The following is an 18,387-nucleotide window of genomic DNA, read 5'->3' on the forward strand; positions in this document are numbered from 1 at the left end:
AACAAAGGGAAGGAATTGCTAGAAGGGAATACAACTCCCTTTAACTTGTTTCACCTGGAGGACCCAGGCCACCTTCCAGATGAAGGAAAAGGAGACTCGTTGTGGTGGAGAGGCAGAGTGCCCTGGGAGGAGCCTGAAGATGCAGGCAAAAGAATGACCTCATGGTGGTTTACGACTCTCACGTTACATTTTCAATATGATGTCTAACATTTTGGTAGTTATCAGAGAATAAGCACAAGCTTGATCAAAGCTAAAAATGATGATCTGGGGATAAAGGAGTCCAAGTAAATAGCATTCCAGCTGAGTTTGGAAGAAATTTTAAAAATAACAAAATAAAAAGCGAAGGACTCATTAATTCAATAAAGTGATAAGAAATATTAACATCTCACGCTTACTTAGCACATTTCTATTCTGCATGATCCCAAATCAATATTTGCACATCACACATTTCTTGTTCAAAGTCCTTTTGTATGCCTGCTCAGACAAAACTGAGTGTACTTGAAATACGAGTTATCTGTAGCTTTGCATCAGAAACTCACTAATAAATGTCCTTCATAAACACTGGTTTAATTAACCTTTCATGTGACTTCTTATGCTTTATTTTGGGGGGTAATGTGCTTATCTTCGCAAGGTCCAGCCTTAGGCATTGTGCTGCTTGTGGATACACTTCACTGTTTCTCTACTTTGTTCCCCGAACTCTCACATGCCTCAGACAAATATGGGATCTTTGCACAACCTAGCGACCACAACTGATATAAAGAGCCATGCTAACAGCCAAGCTTTGCTGCTTCTACTGTTTAATACAACATTTTGATATTGTTCTCTCAATTTTGCAAATATTAAGTTGTTTCTTCCTTTTTCTTTTTTCTTTATGTCTTTCTAGGGACTTGATACTTATGTTCCTCTTCTTCTGTTTTCTGCTCTAATTCATTCAACGCCTGGGGCCCAAACTTCCTCATTTTCTTTCCTGTGTCCTTCTCCCTCCCCTTATGTCCAGTCCCTTTAACCTCATCTTTCTTCCTTAGTTTCTCCCCTCTTATGGATAATTCCCTGAGATGTTTGGGGTTTTTTTTTTGCTATATTCCAATCTCAGATATTGCAAAATGAAGATGTCATTTCCTTTTTCTCCCCCACCCCCCCCACCCCCCACCCCAAACTGAGCAGTTCAAAGCCTTTCTTCTTCTTTTAACTATTTAGGCACTTACTTTAAAACAGGAAGTACTATGGTGGTTTGATACCCAACCTTCAGGGCATGTGGACAATGGAGCTGTAGTTGGAATAGGTGGAGCAGTTGCACTCTCTGCCCACTGCTTACAGATATATTTTTGCTTTGTCCCACAGTCAAGTACATTCCATAATCCAGCTGCAGTCCCAGTTCTCATGGCTACACATCCTGGGTCTCTTCCTTTATGAGAAACAAAAACCACGTTGGATATTTTATACAGTCTAAATTGTTTAATTCGTACTTAAAATCTTTGTGCAGCAGCCATTTGCTTCTTGACGTACAGTAACACTTGAATAGCAGAGTTATATTTTAGGTGTTTTTCACACAGGCAAAGAGTAGTATTTTCTGTTTGAGGTGGTCACGATCAGTTCAGGATCCTGCTGTTTTTTTATTTTAAATGCCCTGCATAATTAATTTTATGGGTAGAAAGTAAGAGTTGGTTGGGGGTTTTTTGGTTGGGGTTTTTTTGGTTTGTTTTTTTTTTCCCCTTTACAGTGAAAACCTGTTTTTTAAGTGAGGACCTCATTCCTACTTACATTAAGCCTGTTTTATATCAGGCTTAACCTCGGTCACTACTGATTTTTGTATAGATGGAAACACACCCCTTGGTGCACACATAGGGCAGGCATGCAGACCTCAACAGAGACATGATGAAGCTTATCCTGTGACGTTTGCTGTAATTTTAGTATATTCTCTCAGAGGGAACCACAAGTGCATACATCACACAAGATGCAGTCAAATGCACACAATGGGCTATACAATGACTTATTTGTGGCTTTCTTCATTTCCGAAGTATTCTTAACATTTTATTTGCTTTTTGATTCCTGTTGAGCACAGACCTGATGTTTTAATGGACCTGTCTACCGTGATGCTAAGAACTGACTCCTGAAATGAAATGGTCAGCTGTAAGTCCATCATTTAATGTCAGTTCAAGACACGTTTGTTCCTATGAGCATCAGTTTACCTGCATCAAAGTTAGCATGATCAGTAGAATGGTAGGTGAAGTCACTTATTCTCCTGAGATCATCCTGCGTTTTCTCACAGGCACATCTTCAATATCAGAAATAATTTAGTATGATCAGCAAATCTTGCCACCTCACTATTTCACCTTTTCCAGATTGTCCGTAAATATGTTGAACAGCATGGGCTTTGGCACAGATCATTATAGGACTCTGTTGGTGAACACTCTTCCCCAGTAAAAAATACCCCCCACAAAAAACCCCTCACTTTCCATTCCCTGCCTTTTGATCAAAACTTTTATTCATGTAAGGGCTTTCCTGTGTCAGGTCAGATTAGGTGAAAGGCTTTTGGTAATTGAGATAGGCCACACTAACTAGATTTCCCTTATTTGTATGCTTTTAGCTCCTGCGGGGAGCTCCAGGAGATCTGTGAGCATGTCCTCCCTTTACACAAGCAATTTTATATTTCCCACTGTATCTTCTTTATTCTATTCTTTATTACAGATTCAGCTAATTCAGCTAATTTCATTGGTCTGAATTTCCCCACATTTCCCGTAACCATTTTTAAATGTTGGCACCAAATTTGCCTTTTTTCACCCCTTAGCTGTCAAGGCAGTTTTAGCAGGTAGTTACACATTAAAGTGAACAGTTCACTTAATGTAACCTTTACAGCTCTTGGATGCTTTTGCAGCTGTGCTTAGTCCTGACTTGCTATTCTTCAGGTAATCTGTTCCATAATCTATTCTCCTGAATAGACTCTCCAATCATACCCTCAGAAATAAATAAATTTTCAGCACCGAAAGCCCGTTTTCTTTCTCGGTGAACACAGATGCAAGGAAACTAATTTTTCTTCACTGTTCCGAACTGATCTCTGAGTGCTCCCTTTATACTCTGATCATCTGCTGGCACCATAGACTCCCTGGCAAGCTTTCATCTCCTGGCATTTACAGAAGTTTTATTACTCTATGTCTTTTGCAATTTTTTATTATTTTTATTTTATTTTACATTTTATAACCTCACTGAAAGTTTTTGAGAAAGTTTTCAGACAAGTGATCACTAGGAGGGATGTAGTATATCTTGGGGAGTGCAGATGCCATCATGGCATTTTGAAATCTTGTTTTCTGTGCTTCTGCACAGTATGATCCCATGAATGCAGTCTTCTTAGCATCACAAGTAAAAAAAATAATGGTATGATCATTTTTGATACTGTGATTTTGTAATTCTAACTTAAATTCTTTATTACAGTTGCTCTGTTTCAGACTCTTCTCCCAGGCTAACTTTACTACTAGAGGGATGAGTGTGGAACAGTCTCAGGAAGTGCCTGTAACTCCTGTTTATCTCTTTGTGAAAATGAGCTAAAAGGTTTATCTTATGGGTAAGTATATCAGATGTCCTGATAGAAAACTGCAGCTCAAATTGTTCCCTTTGAAATTAAAAAATGGGGTTTGAGAGCTGCCAGTTCTTGTACAATATACTGAAAGCTTAAAGCATAAAATTCAGAGGACATTGCCAATGCAAACCCAAATAGGGACCACAACCTCAGAGAGCGCCTATCACCCACTGTCACAGCACCTACCAGGCATTGCTGCATCCCAGTGCGTGAAGGAGACCGCTTCACCGTTGGCCCACTTGAAAATGCCTTGCTCCTCCATGTCAGAGAGACCAAGCCAGAAATATTTCTCAGGCCTTAGCCCAACAAGGCTAGTCAGATAGGCTTGTTCATACCTGCAAAAGGGATCATAAAGATGCAAGTGAAAACAAAGTAATTTATCCAAATCCTATTTGTTTAATCTGATGATGAAACCTTTTCTCCTTTTCCTTGCTTCAGACTGGGGGACAGCACCATACAATAGGATTCTGGCTCTCTATAAATCAACAAAAAAAAAGCAAGACTTTTTTGCTGTTCAGCTAGAGACCTCAACTTAGATAGTTTGCTGTTTGACATTGTGTTAGAATTGTAGTTCCAGGAATATTTCAGAAGATACAACCTTTACCTATTTAAAAGCCAAGGAAAAGTCATTATCATACCTACTTTCAACTGTGGCTAAGTAACCTTTTTCTCCTTCACAAGTGGTGTTTGCTTCTGAAAATGTTGCTGGAACATGTCCAATAAAATAGCAGTAGGTCCCATATCTTCTCCAGCCCTGTAACATGATTTTAGGATTTCCACATAACATTTAAATAATTGTGATATAAGCGAGCTATACCATTTCAAAATGAATGAAGCACAATAATCATGAATATTATGAATTAGAAACCTTTTGCAGTGAAATTACAGATTCCTTCTAAGCAGTTTCTGTAAATGGCTTTCTGAAGTTTATAGTAACTGAGAGAGAGAGAGAGAGAGAGAGAGAAAGACAAACGTCATAATAAAAACCCAACCAAACAAAAAAAATCTATATGTAAATAATATAAATAATTCAAATAATTCTAGATAATTCTCAGACAAGGTACTTATTTGATCTGGGAAATTGATGTTAAATTCTTATATACTTACTTTTTTGCAACCTGCATCAGTAATTTTCTTTTCTCCAGCTATTTGTGATAGAGGTTTTCTTTTGCAGATGTAGCCAGCTTTCTTCTCACAGACATAGTCTGCCCAATAGCCATCCTGTGGCAGGAAAAAGAATGAAATAACAATGACATTAAGATAAATAATCTAAAGAAAATGAGTAATTTCTTTCTTTATAATGAAAACTAATTCATTTTCTTTCTCCTTTCATTTTGAAACAGAAATATTTATTTTCCTTATCCAGTTCCCCTAGTTAATAACAAAAATAAATCTGCTCACATTCAGTGAAATAGTAGACTGGGCTATGGTAGTACAGCTATGGCCGGTAGTGATAAGAAGGGATGAGGGTGCAAGGAGCTGGTCCCCGACCTGTTCTGCAGGGGTCTGCACAGGCAGTTGTGCCATGCAGGGATGGGCAAATGAGTAGGCACCAAGGAGGCAGCAGGCATCCCCACATGCCGTCGTTACCAACAGAGGAAAAGGAGCAGGAGAACGTACTCAAACTACATTCAGAGAGCTGTTTTATAACCCTAATGATTTCATTGGTGACTTTCAGATGAACTTAAAGAGAAAAATTCATCAGTGCTTTCATTTTATTTTTTCTTTTTTTAAATGAAAGGTCATAGTTAATCTCATCCTTTGTCCCCACATCCCTTTTTCTAGCCCTAACCTGTTGCTGAAATAGTGGGGCACATTATTCTTTTATTAAGAAGTTAGTTTCAATATTAAAGTGAAATATGTATTGAATAATGTTACCGGGCCCCTGATCAGTACACAATCTTCTGGCCTGTTGTTTGTGGTGGATGGCTCTCCAAGCTGCCATTTTGTGTATGTCACTGGCGTACCATCACTCCATTCAAAATACATTTGAACCTTATGATCATTCAGCCCAATCCATAGCTTGTCTGTTGGCTCTAAAACACGGAAACGCAGAACTAGAGAAGACCTGTTATGCCACTGCATCCTTTTCACAGCACCCTCAAGCTCTAGAACAGCTAATACCTTTCATAAATTTATGAAACAAAGTTATTTAGTGTGTTGCATGATCATTTTAGAAATCAATATTTTCACATAGATATTAGAATAAAGACAGTATGCTTTGCAAAATTAGGCTGTAATGAAATCCCTGCACCAGATCAAAAAATTTTGCTTCTCTTCCTTATAGCAGTGGGAGAAGAGTAAATTACCAGCCTAATGCTAATACACTATAATGATATGATAGAACTGTGTGAATAGTTACCTTTTAGGTTCTGTTGCGCTGGTTGGATTTTAAAATACTGGTTTTATGTAACTTGAAGCGTGACTGTTTTAAGCTTCTTTCAACAAAATGGAGAAAGCAGAAAAACACCCTAAGCCCAACCCCTGAGCCCTAGATCAATTGCTTAGGCAATAAGTAAAACCAGAGTTTCGACAACATCCAAAACTCAGCAGGGGAAGGCTGTCAGCAACCGGATCTAACTTTGAGGCTGGCCCTGCTCCAAGCTGAGGCTGGACCAAATGACCTCTGGGGTTCCTTCTGGTCTAAACCAGTGTATGATCCTATGGTTTTAGACACTCTTAATGAAAAGAGAGCAAGGAAAATGAAAGGTAAATTTAGACAGCATTCACAAAAAAAGACAGACAGACAGGCACAGAAAGATATTCGCAATTTCTTCAGTAGTCACTAAACTGGGGTATGATACCAGAATCAAAAGGTATAAGAAACCAAAAATGTCTCCTTTTATGGTTGGGCACTAAGCAGACAAATTACTCCTTCTGAAGAAAGAATTTTTTCTGTCTTGAATATCTTCCACTTTTTCAATAGTTAATTAAGGCTTTCACTACCTCTAAGCATGGGGAAAAAAAAAAGCAAAAGCAAATAGTTAACAGGGGCAAAAAGTAGCAACATGTCTAGAGACTCTTCATGTTTCTGCCAGGGATATCACAAAGACCATGACAAGACCACACTGACATGTTAGATCCAGTGACCAGAGTATGGTTCTTTAGACAGCCCAGGCAATTCCATGGCTTGCTGCCTGGAAACCACCTTCACTAGCTTTGCTGATCTTTTCCATCTGGCAGTGTAGAGAGCTAAACTTTTCTTTACTAGGTTTCTTCCATCACTTCTGCAGAGACCTGTGAACTTGCTGATCTGGGCGCTGGTTGACCACAAGATGTGGAGAATGACTTAGAGCCATACTGTAAGTTCCCCAAATGCACAGAAAGCAGTACAAATATGTTGTTTTTCCATAAAAAGCACTCTTGCAAAGTGGAAGTTATATTTCATAACCCTTTCACTAATAAAGCTTCTCACTGGGATGACTGATGTCCTTCTACCCTTATGCAAAACAAAGCACAAGTCAAGACAGTTGAGTAAGTCTGCAAGTTGCAGCACAGAAGGCGGCACCCATTCTGAAGCAGAAAGGAAAGCACTGCACCAGCCTAATGCCACTGGACCTCTGGCTTCTTGCATGTCTTTGGCTGCAGTGTTTCATGTTAATACAAGTGCTACATCTCAATTCAGCTAGCTGATGCTTCTCACATGCAAAGGCAGAAGCCCCCCCTGGAAACACTCACTGTACCCAAGCCGAGACACCATAAAGCTGTGCTCCTCAAGGCTTTGGATGCTGGCAAGGTGACTCCCTTCCATCTGACAAGAGGTCAAAGCTTCTTCCCATCCTTTGGTCTCCCGGAAGATCTTGTAACAGTGATCTATATATGGTACCCACCCATCTGGGCAAGTAACAGGCCCAATGTCACCTAGGAACAAATATCACTGTTTTAGAGGAGTTCGAATGCCATGCAAGGGACGTGACACTGAAAATATTTTCACTTACTCTCTGCAAAAGTTCTAAAGTAAGAATTTTCTTTGGAAATTCTCATTATAAGGAAATTATGTACACAAACCATAGTAAACTTAAATATTATTCTAAATCTTGCATTTTTTAGCTTGGAAAAGGAAAGCTTTTTCATACAAATATTATTTAATACAAATTCTAAGATTCTTATATAGTCAAATGTCTGTAACAAATACACTGATGTATTAATTTTAACAGCTTCTCTATTACTTAGTACTTATTTGTCAGAGAAATCAGAACGTAACACCTAACAGACTGCTTACGAATTTTTAAAATATTAAGTATATTGATAGAGTAAAATTCATCTAGACAGATTTACAACTGGATGTATACATAGGGGAACGCCACCAGGGAAATCTTTATAGATTTAAAATATTTTTTATCTTTGCAATGTGTTGATCTTTCTTCCTTTTGCTTATTTTTACTAACGTCCCTCTCTGAAAAATAATTTTTGTTTTGTTCTCCCTTTTCATGCTCAGTAGTGCAAAGACCTGACTACCAAAACACAGACGGGACAAGTTGGACATTCTTTGCTTTTACCTGTTTCGTTCTGTGTGTTGTGGGACTGGAGATCAGCCTAGAAAGGGTGCAACGGTTGTAAAAAACAAACCAGATAAACAAGAAATAGTTTCTATTGCTAATAAAATTCTCCTGCTCGTCTTTGTCAATGTGAATGATGAGCAATTCAGATAACAGTTTCTATTTCTAATTATCAACATATATCAACGTACCTGAGGGAACCAAGGTAAAGTTTCTTTTCTTACAAATGTAACCAAGTTTCTGATCACATTCCCAATTTTGCCATTTAGCTTTTGTTTCAGGATTCAAAACCGCACAGAGCTTTCCAGATTCTGGAGAGGGGCTTCCTTTGGGAAAAGTACAGCAAAAAAAAAAAAGTGAACTTTTCTGAAAGGCAAATAGAGCTCTAAGCTCTAAAATGCACAGGAGAAATCACTCCTGGCTGAAGTGAGAGCCCCAAACATCATGTCTTTCCCAGCTTTGACAAGAACTGAGGTAGGTCTCTGCTAGTGGGAATGTCTGTATGAAATGTAGTATCACTTAAGTGGATATGAACATGCAACTCCCTCATAATTTTGTTGCTAGAGACAAGAAATGGAAGACTGTAAAATTTTGGGAAAGACAGTATTGCTTTCAGAGCTAAAATATTTTTGCAATACATAGAAGTTTCTGGTTTGTATTGCTATAAGAAAAAAGGTTTTTCTAAGCTAAAGCAAGAAAAGCTAAAATACATATCTCACGGCATATCTAGCTGATAATAGAATTTAAAGCAGTATGTATATTTTTTCTTTGGAAATACACAATCAAAGTCAGTCACAGCTACCTGGAGCCCAGTTTAAGTACTGGAAAGGGCTGCCTCCAATCCACTCCCATCCACTCCTCAAGTCCAGTCTGTTGAGTCCAATCCACAATGCAGAATCTGTACCTTCTGTTAACTCTAAGTAACCAAAAGAAGATAAATAATTTTATAGATTGCATTTTTATTAGCAATAGTCACTAATAATGTCTCTAGGAAGATTTACAATTCTTAAATATCTAGCTACAAGTATCTTTAGATACTGAGATACCTGATAAATTGAAATTTGCCAAAGCTTTGATTACTGTAAAAAACAAACAAACAAAAAAACCCCTCTCTTATTCTATTACCTAATGCAAAACAAGCACATATGAGATGCTACAGAGTATATCCAAAATGAAAGTGTTTCTGTAGTAGGCTAAATTCTGTCAACATTGGATTTATTTAAGTAGAAATATTGGTACAGTGTAAGTATAAACAATAATAATAAAGCTCTTTCTTAGAAGTTAAATTCATCATTAAAAATAACAAGAGAGAGTTTCTTCCATACCATTCCTCCAGCAATACACAGGTAGATACAGACACGATTTGGGATCTATGGATAACTGATATTTTTCAGTTTGTCAAATGAATGAAAAAAAAAAATCAGATGTCAAACTGCATTTGACAGAAAACACATCTTTCTTTTGGCACAAAGATATCGCTCTTCTCTTATTTTCAACTTGTTTTAAAGGTTTCTTTTGACCAAATATGAAACTTTCATTTACTTTTCACAATTTTTTTTTCTCTTTTAAAAAAAAAAAATCAACGAAGTTTTAATATAACATTTTTAAATAGAAAGTCAAACTGTTACACTTGCAGGATGCTGGAATACTTTGAATTCTGTTTAAACTTGGCAGTGATTTTGATATGAACTTGCAAATTCTAAAAGATTTTGGTTACATACTCATGCATATTTAGGTCCATAGACATTAGTCAATACCATACTAAATAGTCGTTAGCTGTGATGAGGGGCTGAACAGATCCTCAGTGTAAGTCAGGGTTTGCTTTACTTCCTTACCTTTAAGGTATGTTTGTTCGTGGATGTCTGTGATACTCAATAATTCTGCATTTTGCTGCTGACAGCTCTTCCTGGCTTGGTGCCATGTAAGAACCGATTCAGAGTTTATTTGGTAGTGGACATTTGTTAACAGATCTGTAGTCCAGGTGATGTCTTTATCTGTGGAGAAAGTAATTACTTTGGGGGTGATAGTAACTCACCCACAGAAAAATGATTTGCAGGTTCTCGTTATGCATGGCATTCTCATTAAATGTCACCTGTGCTGTTCTTTCAAGAGCACTGAAAATGTTACGAGCAGGATAGGAAAGAAGAAAGTTAAGGCCTGTAAACTGACAGGTAGAGCTGGCAAATATTGCCTCCTGTTCCATGAAGATACATAATTCAGGAATTACTACAAGGGAAGCGATTGCATAGAAAAATATATTGCATGGAGTGCTGTGGCAAAAATCCTAGGTGAAATCAATGAAAAGATATGCAACAACTCCTCTTTCTGGACAGCAGTTCCTACTGAGAGCTGTGACAATCAGCTCTAGACCTGCGTTTAGCATCAAAACAGTTCTTAGATAAATCCCTCCCTTACAAAGAGCTTCTGGATGTGCCTGTCACACAGCTTCAGAGCCTGGGCACTGCAATGGTGCTGAGCTGCGTTGTGCTCCTCTTCTGATTACCTTTGCATCTTTGGTCTGTTGAAGATCTATACATGCTCAGTCAAGCACAATACAAAATTGAATCAGATATTTGATTATTCCCAAAAGTCAGAATGAAGTTGAATTAAAAAAAAAGAACTGAGAGCTGGGACTAGCTTTCAAAAGCTTTGAAACTTATTCACTGACCCTATGTCACATGTCTTTTGGGCTCAGTGTCCTAAGTATCTGTGTAGGGACCTGGAAAACATATTTGAATACGGATTTGAACAACACCAAAAGCACATTGTGAATCAACTGGAGTAAAGTGGCATTTTAATAATAAAAGACATGATGTTGAACAGGAGCAACGGGAAGGAATATAGAGGAAAGCTGAGAAGTGTCAGGAGAAGTCTTCAATGCCTGAATGCAAAGCTCCCCCGTCAAGAACAAGGCCATAAAGGGAGATGGAAGGGGAAGTGACCACAGAAATGGAAGACAGTTTTCAGAAAGTGATTGAAGTTGTAGAGAAATGCCAGGAATGGGAGGCAGTTGTCAGAAAGGGTGGAAAAACTGCTTCCCAGGCAATATGAATAGGGCTTAATAGCATGGATAAAAGGATACATTTCACTTCAGTAAAAAAATATTCACATGACAGTCATGCAGACTGAAACATTAATTTCGTCATTGATCTTCCTACAGCACTCATTTTTGTGCCCACATCCATCACAACGGGGGTCCTTAGAGAAGGGTTGTATGACGGTGACAGCACACATCCTGGCTGGGAAACAGTGAGGAGCTCAAAATTATAGTGCTGCTCAGCAACACCCCCACAATTAGTGGGAACTGCATTCTGTTTTATTCTTCAGTCACACTTTTCTCCACATCTTTATGCAATGTGTTATTTCCTTGAGTAGAGAGCTGCAGGATGTGGCAATACATCATGTACTAAAATGCATTCTTGTAAACTATGGATTATTATAAAGATATTCATATTCTGCTAGTGCTGGTTTGCCAATACCACACCGAGGGGCACTGCATGGGAACAGGTAACTTACCTTTTGATGGGCAAAATCCGTATCGCTGGTCTGTGTCATAGTCTGCAGTGGTTGCACACCAGAGCCAGCCATCTGTCCGGCCAGCGTCCGTGCACTCGGCGTACCATTGCTTACTGTACATGAAAGGGAATACACAGGGTGCCCCAAAAGCATTTCCTAGCAGTGTAAAAGTCTCTGAGAAGACAAAATGATAAAGACAGTATGGAAAATAATAAATGAATGTAAACTGTGAAAAATGTGAAGCCTATGCTAATGGCTGAATTGCATCTCAAAGTGCTTTTCATGTTACCTTTCCCATAACCATAACAAAATTCATTTCAATACTTTTTCAGACTTAAGCTGCTGACATATGTTTTAGAGCAGTGCTGTTCTGATGTAAAGTGATGTTTCATAGATGACGTCTACAACTAGACGTTTGTTCTGACCAAGATGCTTTTACAAAAGCAGGGTAGGCTCCAGAGCTCTACCCTAAGATACTACTATTTTAAACAATGTTAAGATTTGTATAAAATGTGCAAGAGGCAGAACTAACATTTAGAAGTTGTACCTCCTGGAAAAAGTAAACATCAGGTTAGACAATCCATCTCTGTTTTTATTCCAGTGACCATTTAAGTATCTCACATACAGTGGAACAACTCCCACATGCAAGGCTCAGAGTTTAATACTTCAAATATCCCGTGAGGTGGTTTTTAGAACATTAATTCTGGATGTGGGAAAGCCATTCAGAACAATCAGACTTCAGCTAATCACAGAGGGTAATTGCACTGGTAATTACAATTATTCCATGAGCATCCTCATCTGCTGAGTCACAAAAGCCACACTTCCTCTGCCTACACTGGTACTTCCAGTCCTTTCTCAGATCACCCATATTGTGCTTCTTTCTTGAGGATGTAATTTCATTTCCATATTGCTGTACAAGAAACTTATCAGTGATTATACTCTCTATTAACAACGTAGTGACACAGTATGGTGAGCAATAGTGACTTTAGAGAATAGTTATATATAATGTAAGAGTAATATATATTTAGAGAATATATAAAGAGTATATGTAAGACTTACAATACTTGTAATACTCATATAATATAATACATATACTCAAATACTGTGTATATTATAATATATTAATAGATATATAATAGATACTTGGCCATAAATATAATGTTAAATTCAAGGCTAACTCCCTCAGTACATGGATTTTCTAAAACTCTGATGGTCACTGAAGGAATCAGAATAGTCAGAGCCAAAGATCCAAAACGCTCTAATACTCACAAAGAAATTAGTGCAAAGGATGAAAGAATCCATTTTCTGTACCTTCATATCCCCGGGAACATAAAACATCCATGGCCCCATAAATCTTCCACTGATGCTTTGCACTCAGCCCCTTCTTTAACAAAACATTATCGTGTTCTTCATTGCCAGGACTGAAAAACAAATCTTCTCCTTGGATTGCAAGGAGGCTTTCATTTCTGCATTCCCACCACTGGAGCTCACTTGTTTGATTACACGGATACAGGGTGATCACAGCCTGATCTTCCTTCAACAGCACCCCCAGGCATAGGTTCAGTCTCACACTCATTAGCTGATGATCAGTGATCCACCTGAATTTTTGTGATTCGTTGTCTTGGTGGCAAGTGGCAGTTCTAACTGACTGTGCGATAGATGCCTGAAGACAGAGCTTGTTGACTTTATTATATATTAAAAATATTTCGGTGTCTGTAAAACAAAACAATACATAGTGAAGGGTTGATATAGAATATATACATAGTGGATATGTGACATGATTCTGCTTCCCATTCACATGAACAAGGAGCCATTGCATTCATATCAGATAAAACCATGATGTTTTTGAACAGAGTGCAGTGCATCAATTTTGCTGATTAAAAAGCAATAAGGTAGACAATAGGATATGTATTTCATTACTATATGTCACATACTGTGGATTAGTGGCAGTCAGCAGCATCAGCAGAACCGAGCACAGCTTGTTGGATTGATTTACATCAGTCACGTGAATTCCCTCAACCACACTGCTATGACCGTTATCCTGTTTCCATCTATCCTCAGATGCATGGCCTTGTAGACATCTGACCTCTACAACTCACCTCACCCTGCCAAATCTTGCAGGTCTCATAGTGGGGTCACAGCCGTCTTTGCTGAGCCATTTGTCTCCCCATTCCCAAATCCACATTTCCTTTCCTTTTCACTATATAGATGTGGCTGAACACTTCTGGGCCTCGCAAGGGGTACTCTGGACTCATTGGCTTTGCTGACCTACAAGACCTGCAGTGTCTACTATGAGCCATTGAAATGTAAAACTAGGAATGACGCAGTCTGAGAAAGTAGCAAGGACTGGGTAGTAGTGGGATCTGACCCACCACTTGGCAATGTGGAAAGGCTGGTAGAAGTTAGAAGGTCCACCTGTAGCAGAAACTGGGTCCCTAGCTCTCCAGGTAGTTTCTCTGATCATGTCTACAGTGTTGACTCCAAGGTAAAGTAGAAGTAGCTGAGCTAATTTCAGTCCTAGAGTGCTTTTGTCAGTAGCGGTAGTGAATCGTGCTTATGAGTTTGTTCTGCTGCTTTGTGGTGTACTTTGTGATCCACCTGGTTGTATTTCCCTCCAAAGCTTGTGGGATTCATAACCAGTTTTGGTCCCTGATACATCTCTTGATCACTGGGCATCATATTTAATTAAAACATATTTTAAAAGCTAAGGAAATTTCATTTAAAAGCCTGCAAAGAGCTGAAATCAATTTAGTTGATAATATACAGTACAACAAAAATAATTATTCTGGCCTGCAGTGATACCATGGGCGATTAAAAAACCACCACATACTCTGAGGCAATCCATAACAGTTTTACTCAGGAGTTACAAAGCTAAAAGGATTTAACCTTAAACATTCGGGTCTCCAGAAGCCATCTGTTTAACACCCACAAAAGAAGCACAGCTAAAGGGAAGGCAGTAATATTGTCACTGTAATTCTACAATAACTTTCCTAAACTTAATCCGACTTTATTCCACAAAATTTTACTTCATCCACTTTATCAATGCCAGTGAATTCAGTGAGTCGGTTCAACACAATGAATGAAAATAATCCTTTATTATTTTTACTAAGTCTCTCTGGATTGCACAGCCATCATCTGTAAACATCTTAATGTCCCACAAGTAATTCCACATTTCACCACTCCTGTTTTTCCTGCTTGATTTTGCTAACCATTACCTCGACACCAACAGCTCCAAAATCAGAACACAGAAGTAAACAATTAAAAAAAAATAGACATTTAAACATATCTCATGATTTTCTTAGGTCTATCTTCAGGGATTATTGAAATCATAGTGCCACTACATATGAATAAAATCATTAAGAATTCAGTCTTTGCTTCCTTCTCTATCCATTTCTTTTTCTCTTAGACCCTGCCATGCCTCTTGCCTGCCATTAAGAGGCTCCCTGTCTGTATGTCCCAAACTAGTAAGCCACAGAACCATAAATCACCCAGAAATGCCAGAGGACATGTAAGCACTTTCACAGACACCTTTACAGGAGGCAAGTGGGAGGCACTTACCCGCCAGCTGCAAAGCACTGTGAACAAGAGAAAGAACAAGCAAGAACCTGGAGAACATAATTGTAAATGCTGTTTTCTTTTCTTCCCTTCACCAAAAGCTGGATGATGAGAGTTGCTGGCAATAACGTCCTGCTGAAGAGAGGACAGTGACCGGTCCTCCTCAGTTTCGAAGGCTGGATGCTTGGATAGAAAGCTCAGAGTGCTAAATAAGGAAATATTCTGTCACATGCCACATTTCAAAAAACAACAAGACCACACAGCACAAATTTAGCCTTCAAAAAAGAATGACTTACTGAGGGCAAACCGTGCTGCCTTGGGAAAGCAGGTGATACACAGAAGGTTATATCTCAATACTTCCCTGCTATCTCTCCTGAAGAGACATCTGGGGAGCTCATGGGATCAAATCAGCAGTGAAATACCAAAGACAGAAATTCAGCCTCAGCTTTTAAATCTTACACCTTAATTACGCAGTGAAAAAATCTCATGTGTGAGATGAGACAGGATTGAATTTTAGAGGATTTAAGTGAAATTCACTCTGCAGGACATTATAAAAATTTCTTTCCTTCTAAATGAGATTACCGTTCTTCTGCTGACCTTCATTTCTGCATAAATGCAACTAGGAGACCAGCACCCAAAGCTACATGAAAAATGGCTCATTTTAAAAACAATCCCCATTTTTCTTGTGAAGTAGGTCAATCTTGTCAGACAGTCATACCAAGACCCAGACACAATTTCGGGAAATGCCACATATCTCTTCTTACCCAGGTCACAGAGTAAGCACTCAGGAGTTTGGTTTCCCAATGTACAGGTGGAAACCTGAAAGAAACAGCACTCTTTTCCCAACCGCTATAGACTGTCCCTATAACTGCATAAAGGCCTGACTTTATCACATTAGATTTTACCATGGAAATATTTTGTTTTGTTTAGAAAAACTGCTAAATGGAAAAAACAATCTGTGGTGTGAAAATATTATTTGAAGTGTAGTAACATATTTGTTCAGCACCTGTTGCAAACATGTGATAGCAAGGAAATTTGGCATCGTCTCCTGTTTGTTGCCAAGATGATTGCATTTCCCAAGTATAGGATTTGTTCCTACTTGGCTGCTCAGCAAAAAGACAACGCAAGAAACAGAGTTAGTTCCCTGAGAAAGTCTACAGGATTAAAATAAAAAGGAGAAATTGAATTGTGAAATAAGAAATTACAAGGAAATGCTAGGTACAGATGTTAGGGAGCTACGGGCCAAGTTAACTGAATTTTCTTCTTCAGATGATGACAAAATATACTAACAACAATGATAAAGTCAACAGCTTTTTCTGGAAAAAACATTTCTAGAATTTTTTTTTGTTTTTTTAAACATAAGTTTCTTAATCAGCTACCAACAATCTTGCCTAGAAAGAGCGAAAGTTTTCTTTGGCCTGAACAGATTTGTCTTGGACTGACAGCATTTCCTTACAGCATGTGGCCTACTTATATAAAAGATACATTGTCACTTAAATTGTCAGGAGTTTTAACAGCCTCGTTTTATTCTGGAGCTTGTACGACATGAGACCAAGAGGAATTCCACTTTCTTCTCAGTTGGACATTGCAGAATAACAAAGAAGCAAAAAGGCAATGGTCCCTTTTCTTCACCCTCCTCTGCTCCTCAAGCCATACCAGCCCCAACTGCAGCCTGGCAGTAAAACAAATACTGGTTTATTAAGAAAAAACAAGTACGTGATAGGAATCCCTTCAGCCAGGTTGCAGACCAGTTTTAGGGCTGAAAAGATGAACAATTTGTACTGCGTTCTTGATACTCCAAACACACCTTGTGCACCTTTCCTCCTGTGGCCAGTACTGTAAATTACAGGGTGCTGTGCTGGTTCCTGGAAAGGGGTGGCTGCTCCAGGCTGTCGAAATCCCTGAGGTGATCGTCCAAGGTAGAGCAAAGCCAGAAGAGCAAACCTCACTCCATCACCTGCACCTGACACCTCCTGATCACCACGAGCCACCAGACACATACCTCGGGGAGCGCCAGGCAGGAGGTGGCACTGCCTTCTTGCTCCATTGTGCTTCAGAAATCTGGCAACGTCAGGCACCTTCGTCTCACTGCTGCCCACGGGTGTAGCTCCAGCGCAAGCTGCATCCAGCCATGAAGTGCAGGTTGGCCAGTCCCAATCTGGAAGGTCAGAAGCTGGGCTAAAAGCAAAGCTGTACTCCCTGGCATGAATTTAGTTAATTCTCTATTACTTCAAATTCAGTTGCTGGACCTACATCCTAGACACTAATCTCATAAAGAGATTACTGATAGTGTAAAAGTTGACTTGCTAAGGATGGCCTGGAAATCCTACCAAGTTCATTAAACTTCTCCTCACCCAAAGATTAAGGGAAAAAGAGCAGCACAATATCAACAGCACCCTATACCTCAGCCTATTTAATGAGTCTAAATGAATGACAGGTGGGAGGTAAAATGTGATGGTTGCTTTGCAGGTGATAATTTGCCGGTTACTGAGGCCAGGTGTTCACAGGCAGCTACAGTGACAAAAAGACTCATAAAGTGCTTTGGGATCTGCTGTGCTGAAACAGCAATCCCCACCGGGGTAAGTCAGCTGCAGTGGCTGAGAGCAACTGATGCACTCCTGCACTTGCAGACCAGCCCCAGCCATCAGGGACTGATTGCAAGGGGATTGCTCTTGTGAATTACAGCATTAATTGGTCTTGCTGTGCCAAATTTAGTTGAATATTTTGATACAGAGGTGAGATGAGCCTGCTATTTTTCTGGTCAGATTCTAGCAAGGGGGATAGGTACTGTTTGCCATCCTTCGTAACATTTCTCATTCAGGCTGATAAAGGTGTCAGTTTAAAGCTGCTCTGTTTATCAAAAGTTCAGACAATAAAATCCACACAGGTCAAAATAAGAACTAACTTAGGGAAGCATACCCTTGGACTGAAAGTACTGTGGCTATTGTATTAATTTGCTTGACTTCCGTACATACCTAGTGAAAGCAACCACAAAGCGTGGAGTAATTAAGCAGAAAGGCAACTTCATCATGAAGGGAGAACGGAAAGATTTCCCTGGGGAAAATCAAGTTTGAACATTGTTTGAGGAAGGATATAATTTCTTTATTAACATCTTCTAAAGAATGAGGATTTATATGCGTTCCTTGTGAATAAATGGTGTTGCATAAATAAGTAGTTACCAAAGAGTCTCAGAAGAGCACAATTACGATGTCCTCACATCTTAAGAACATTATGCACTGCCAG

At 39.0% G+C, this 18,387-nt stretch overlaps 1 protein-coding gene across 1 annotated transcript in view; it reads right to left on the reverse strand.

The window, feature by feature from the left end:
- The window catches only part of LOC104251691 (macrophage mannose receptor 1), a 36,014-nt gene extending 20,809 nt beyond the window's left edge, over positions 1 to 15,205 (reverse strand). The window contains exons 1-12 of the mRNA XM_059818291.1: positions 15,148 to 15,205; positions 12,901 to 13,302; positions 11,590 to 11,763; positions 9,909 to 10,067; positions 8,876 to 8,989; positions 8,265 to 8,399; positions 7,253 to 7,435; positions 5,453 to 5,610; positions 4,682 to 4,795; positions 4,213 to 4,328; positions 3,761 to 3,909; positions 1,206 to 1,405 (exon numbers count right to left, since the gene is read on the reverse strand). Of these exons, the coding sequence (XP_059674274.1) occupies positions 1,206 to 1,405; positions 3,761 to 3,909; positions 4,213 to 4,328; positions 4,682 to 4,795; positions 5,453 to 5,610; positions 7,253 to 7,435; positions 8,265 to 8,399; positions 8,876 to 8,989; positions 9,909 to 10,067; positions 11,590 to 11,763; positions 12,901 to 13,302; positions 15,148 to 15,205 (1,962 nt within the window). The remainder of the gene's footprint in view (positions 1 to 1,205; positions 1,406 to 3,760; positions 3,910 to 4,212; positions 4,329 to 4,681; positions 4,796 to 5,452; positions 5,611 to 7,252; positions 7,436 to 8,264; positions 8,400 to 8,875; positions 8,990 to 9,908; positions 10,068 to 11,589; positions 11,764 to 12,900; positions 13,303 to 15,147) is intronic.
- Positions 15,206 to 18,387: the final 3,182 nt, after the last annotated feature.

Source organism: Gavia stellata, chromosome 6 (assembly GCF_030936135.1).
Source record: "Gavia stellata isolate bGavSte3 chromosome 6, bGavSte3.hap2, whole genome shotgun sequence".
Classification (NCBI taxonomy): domain Eukaryota; kingdom Metazoa; phylum Chordata; class Aves; order Gaviiformes; family Gaviidae; genus Gavia; species Gavia stellata.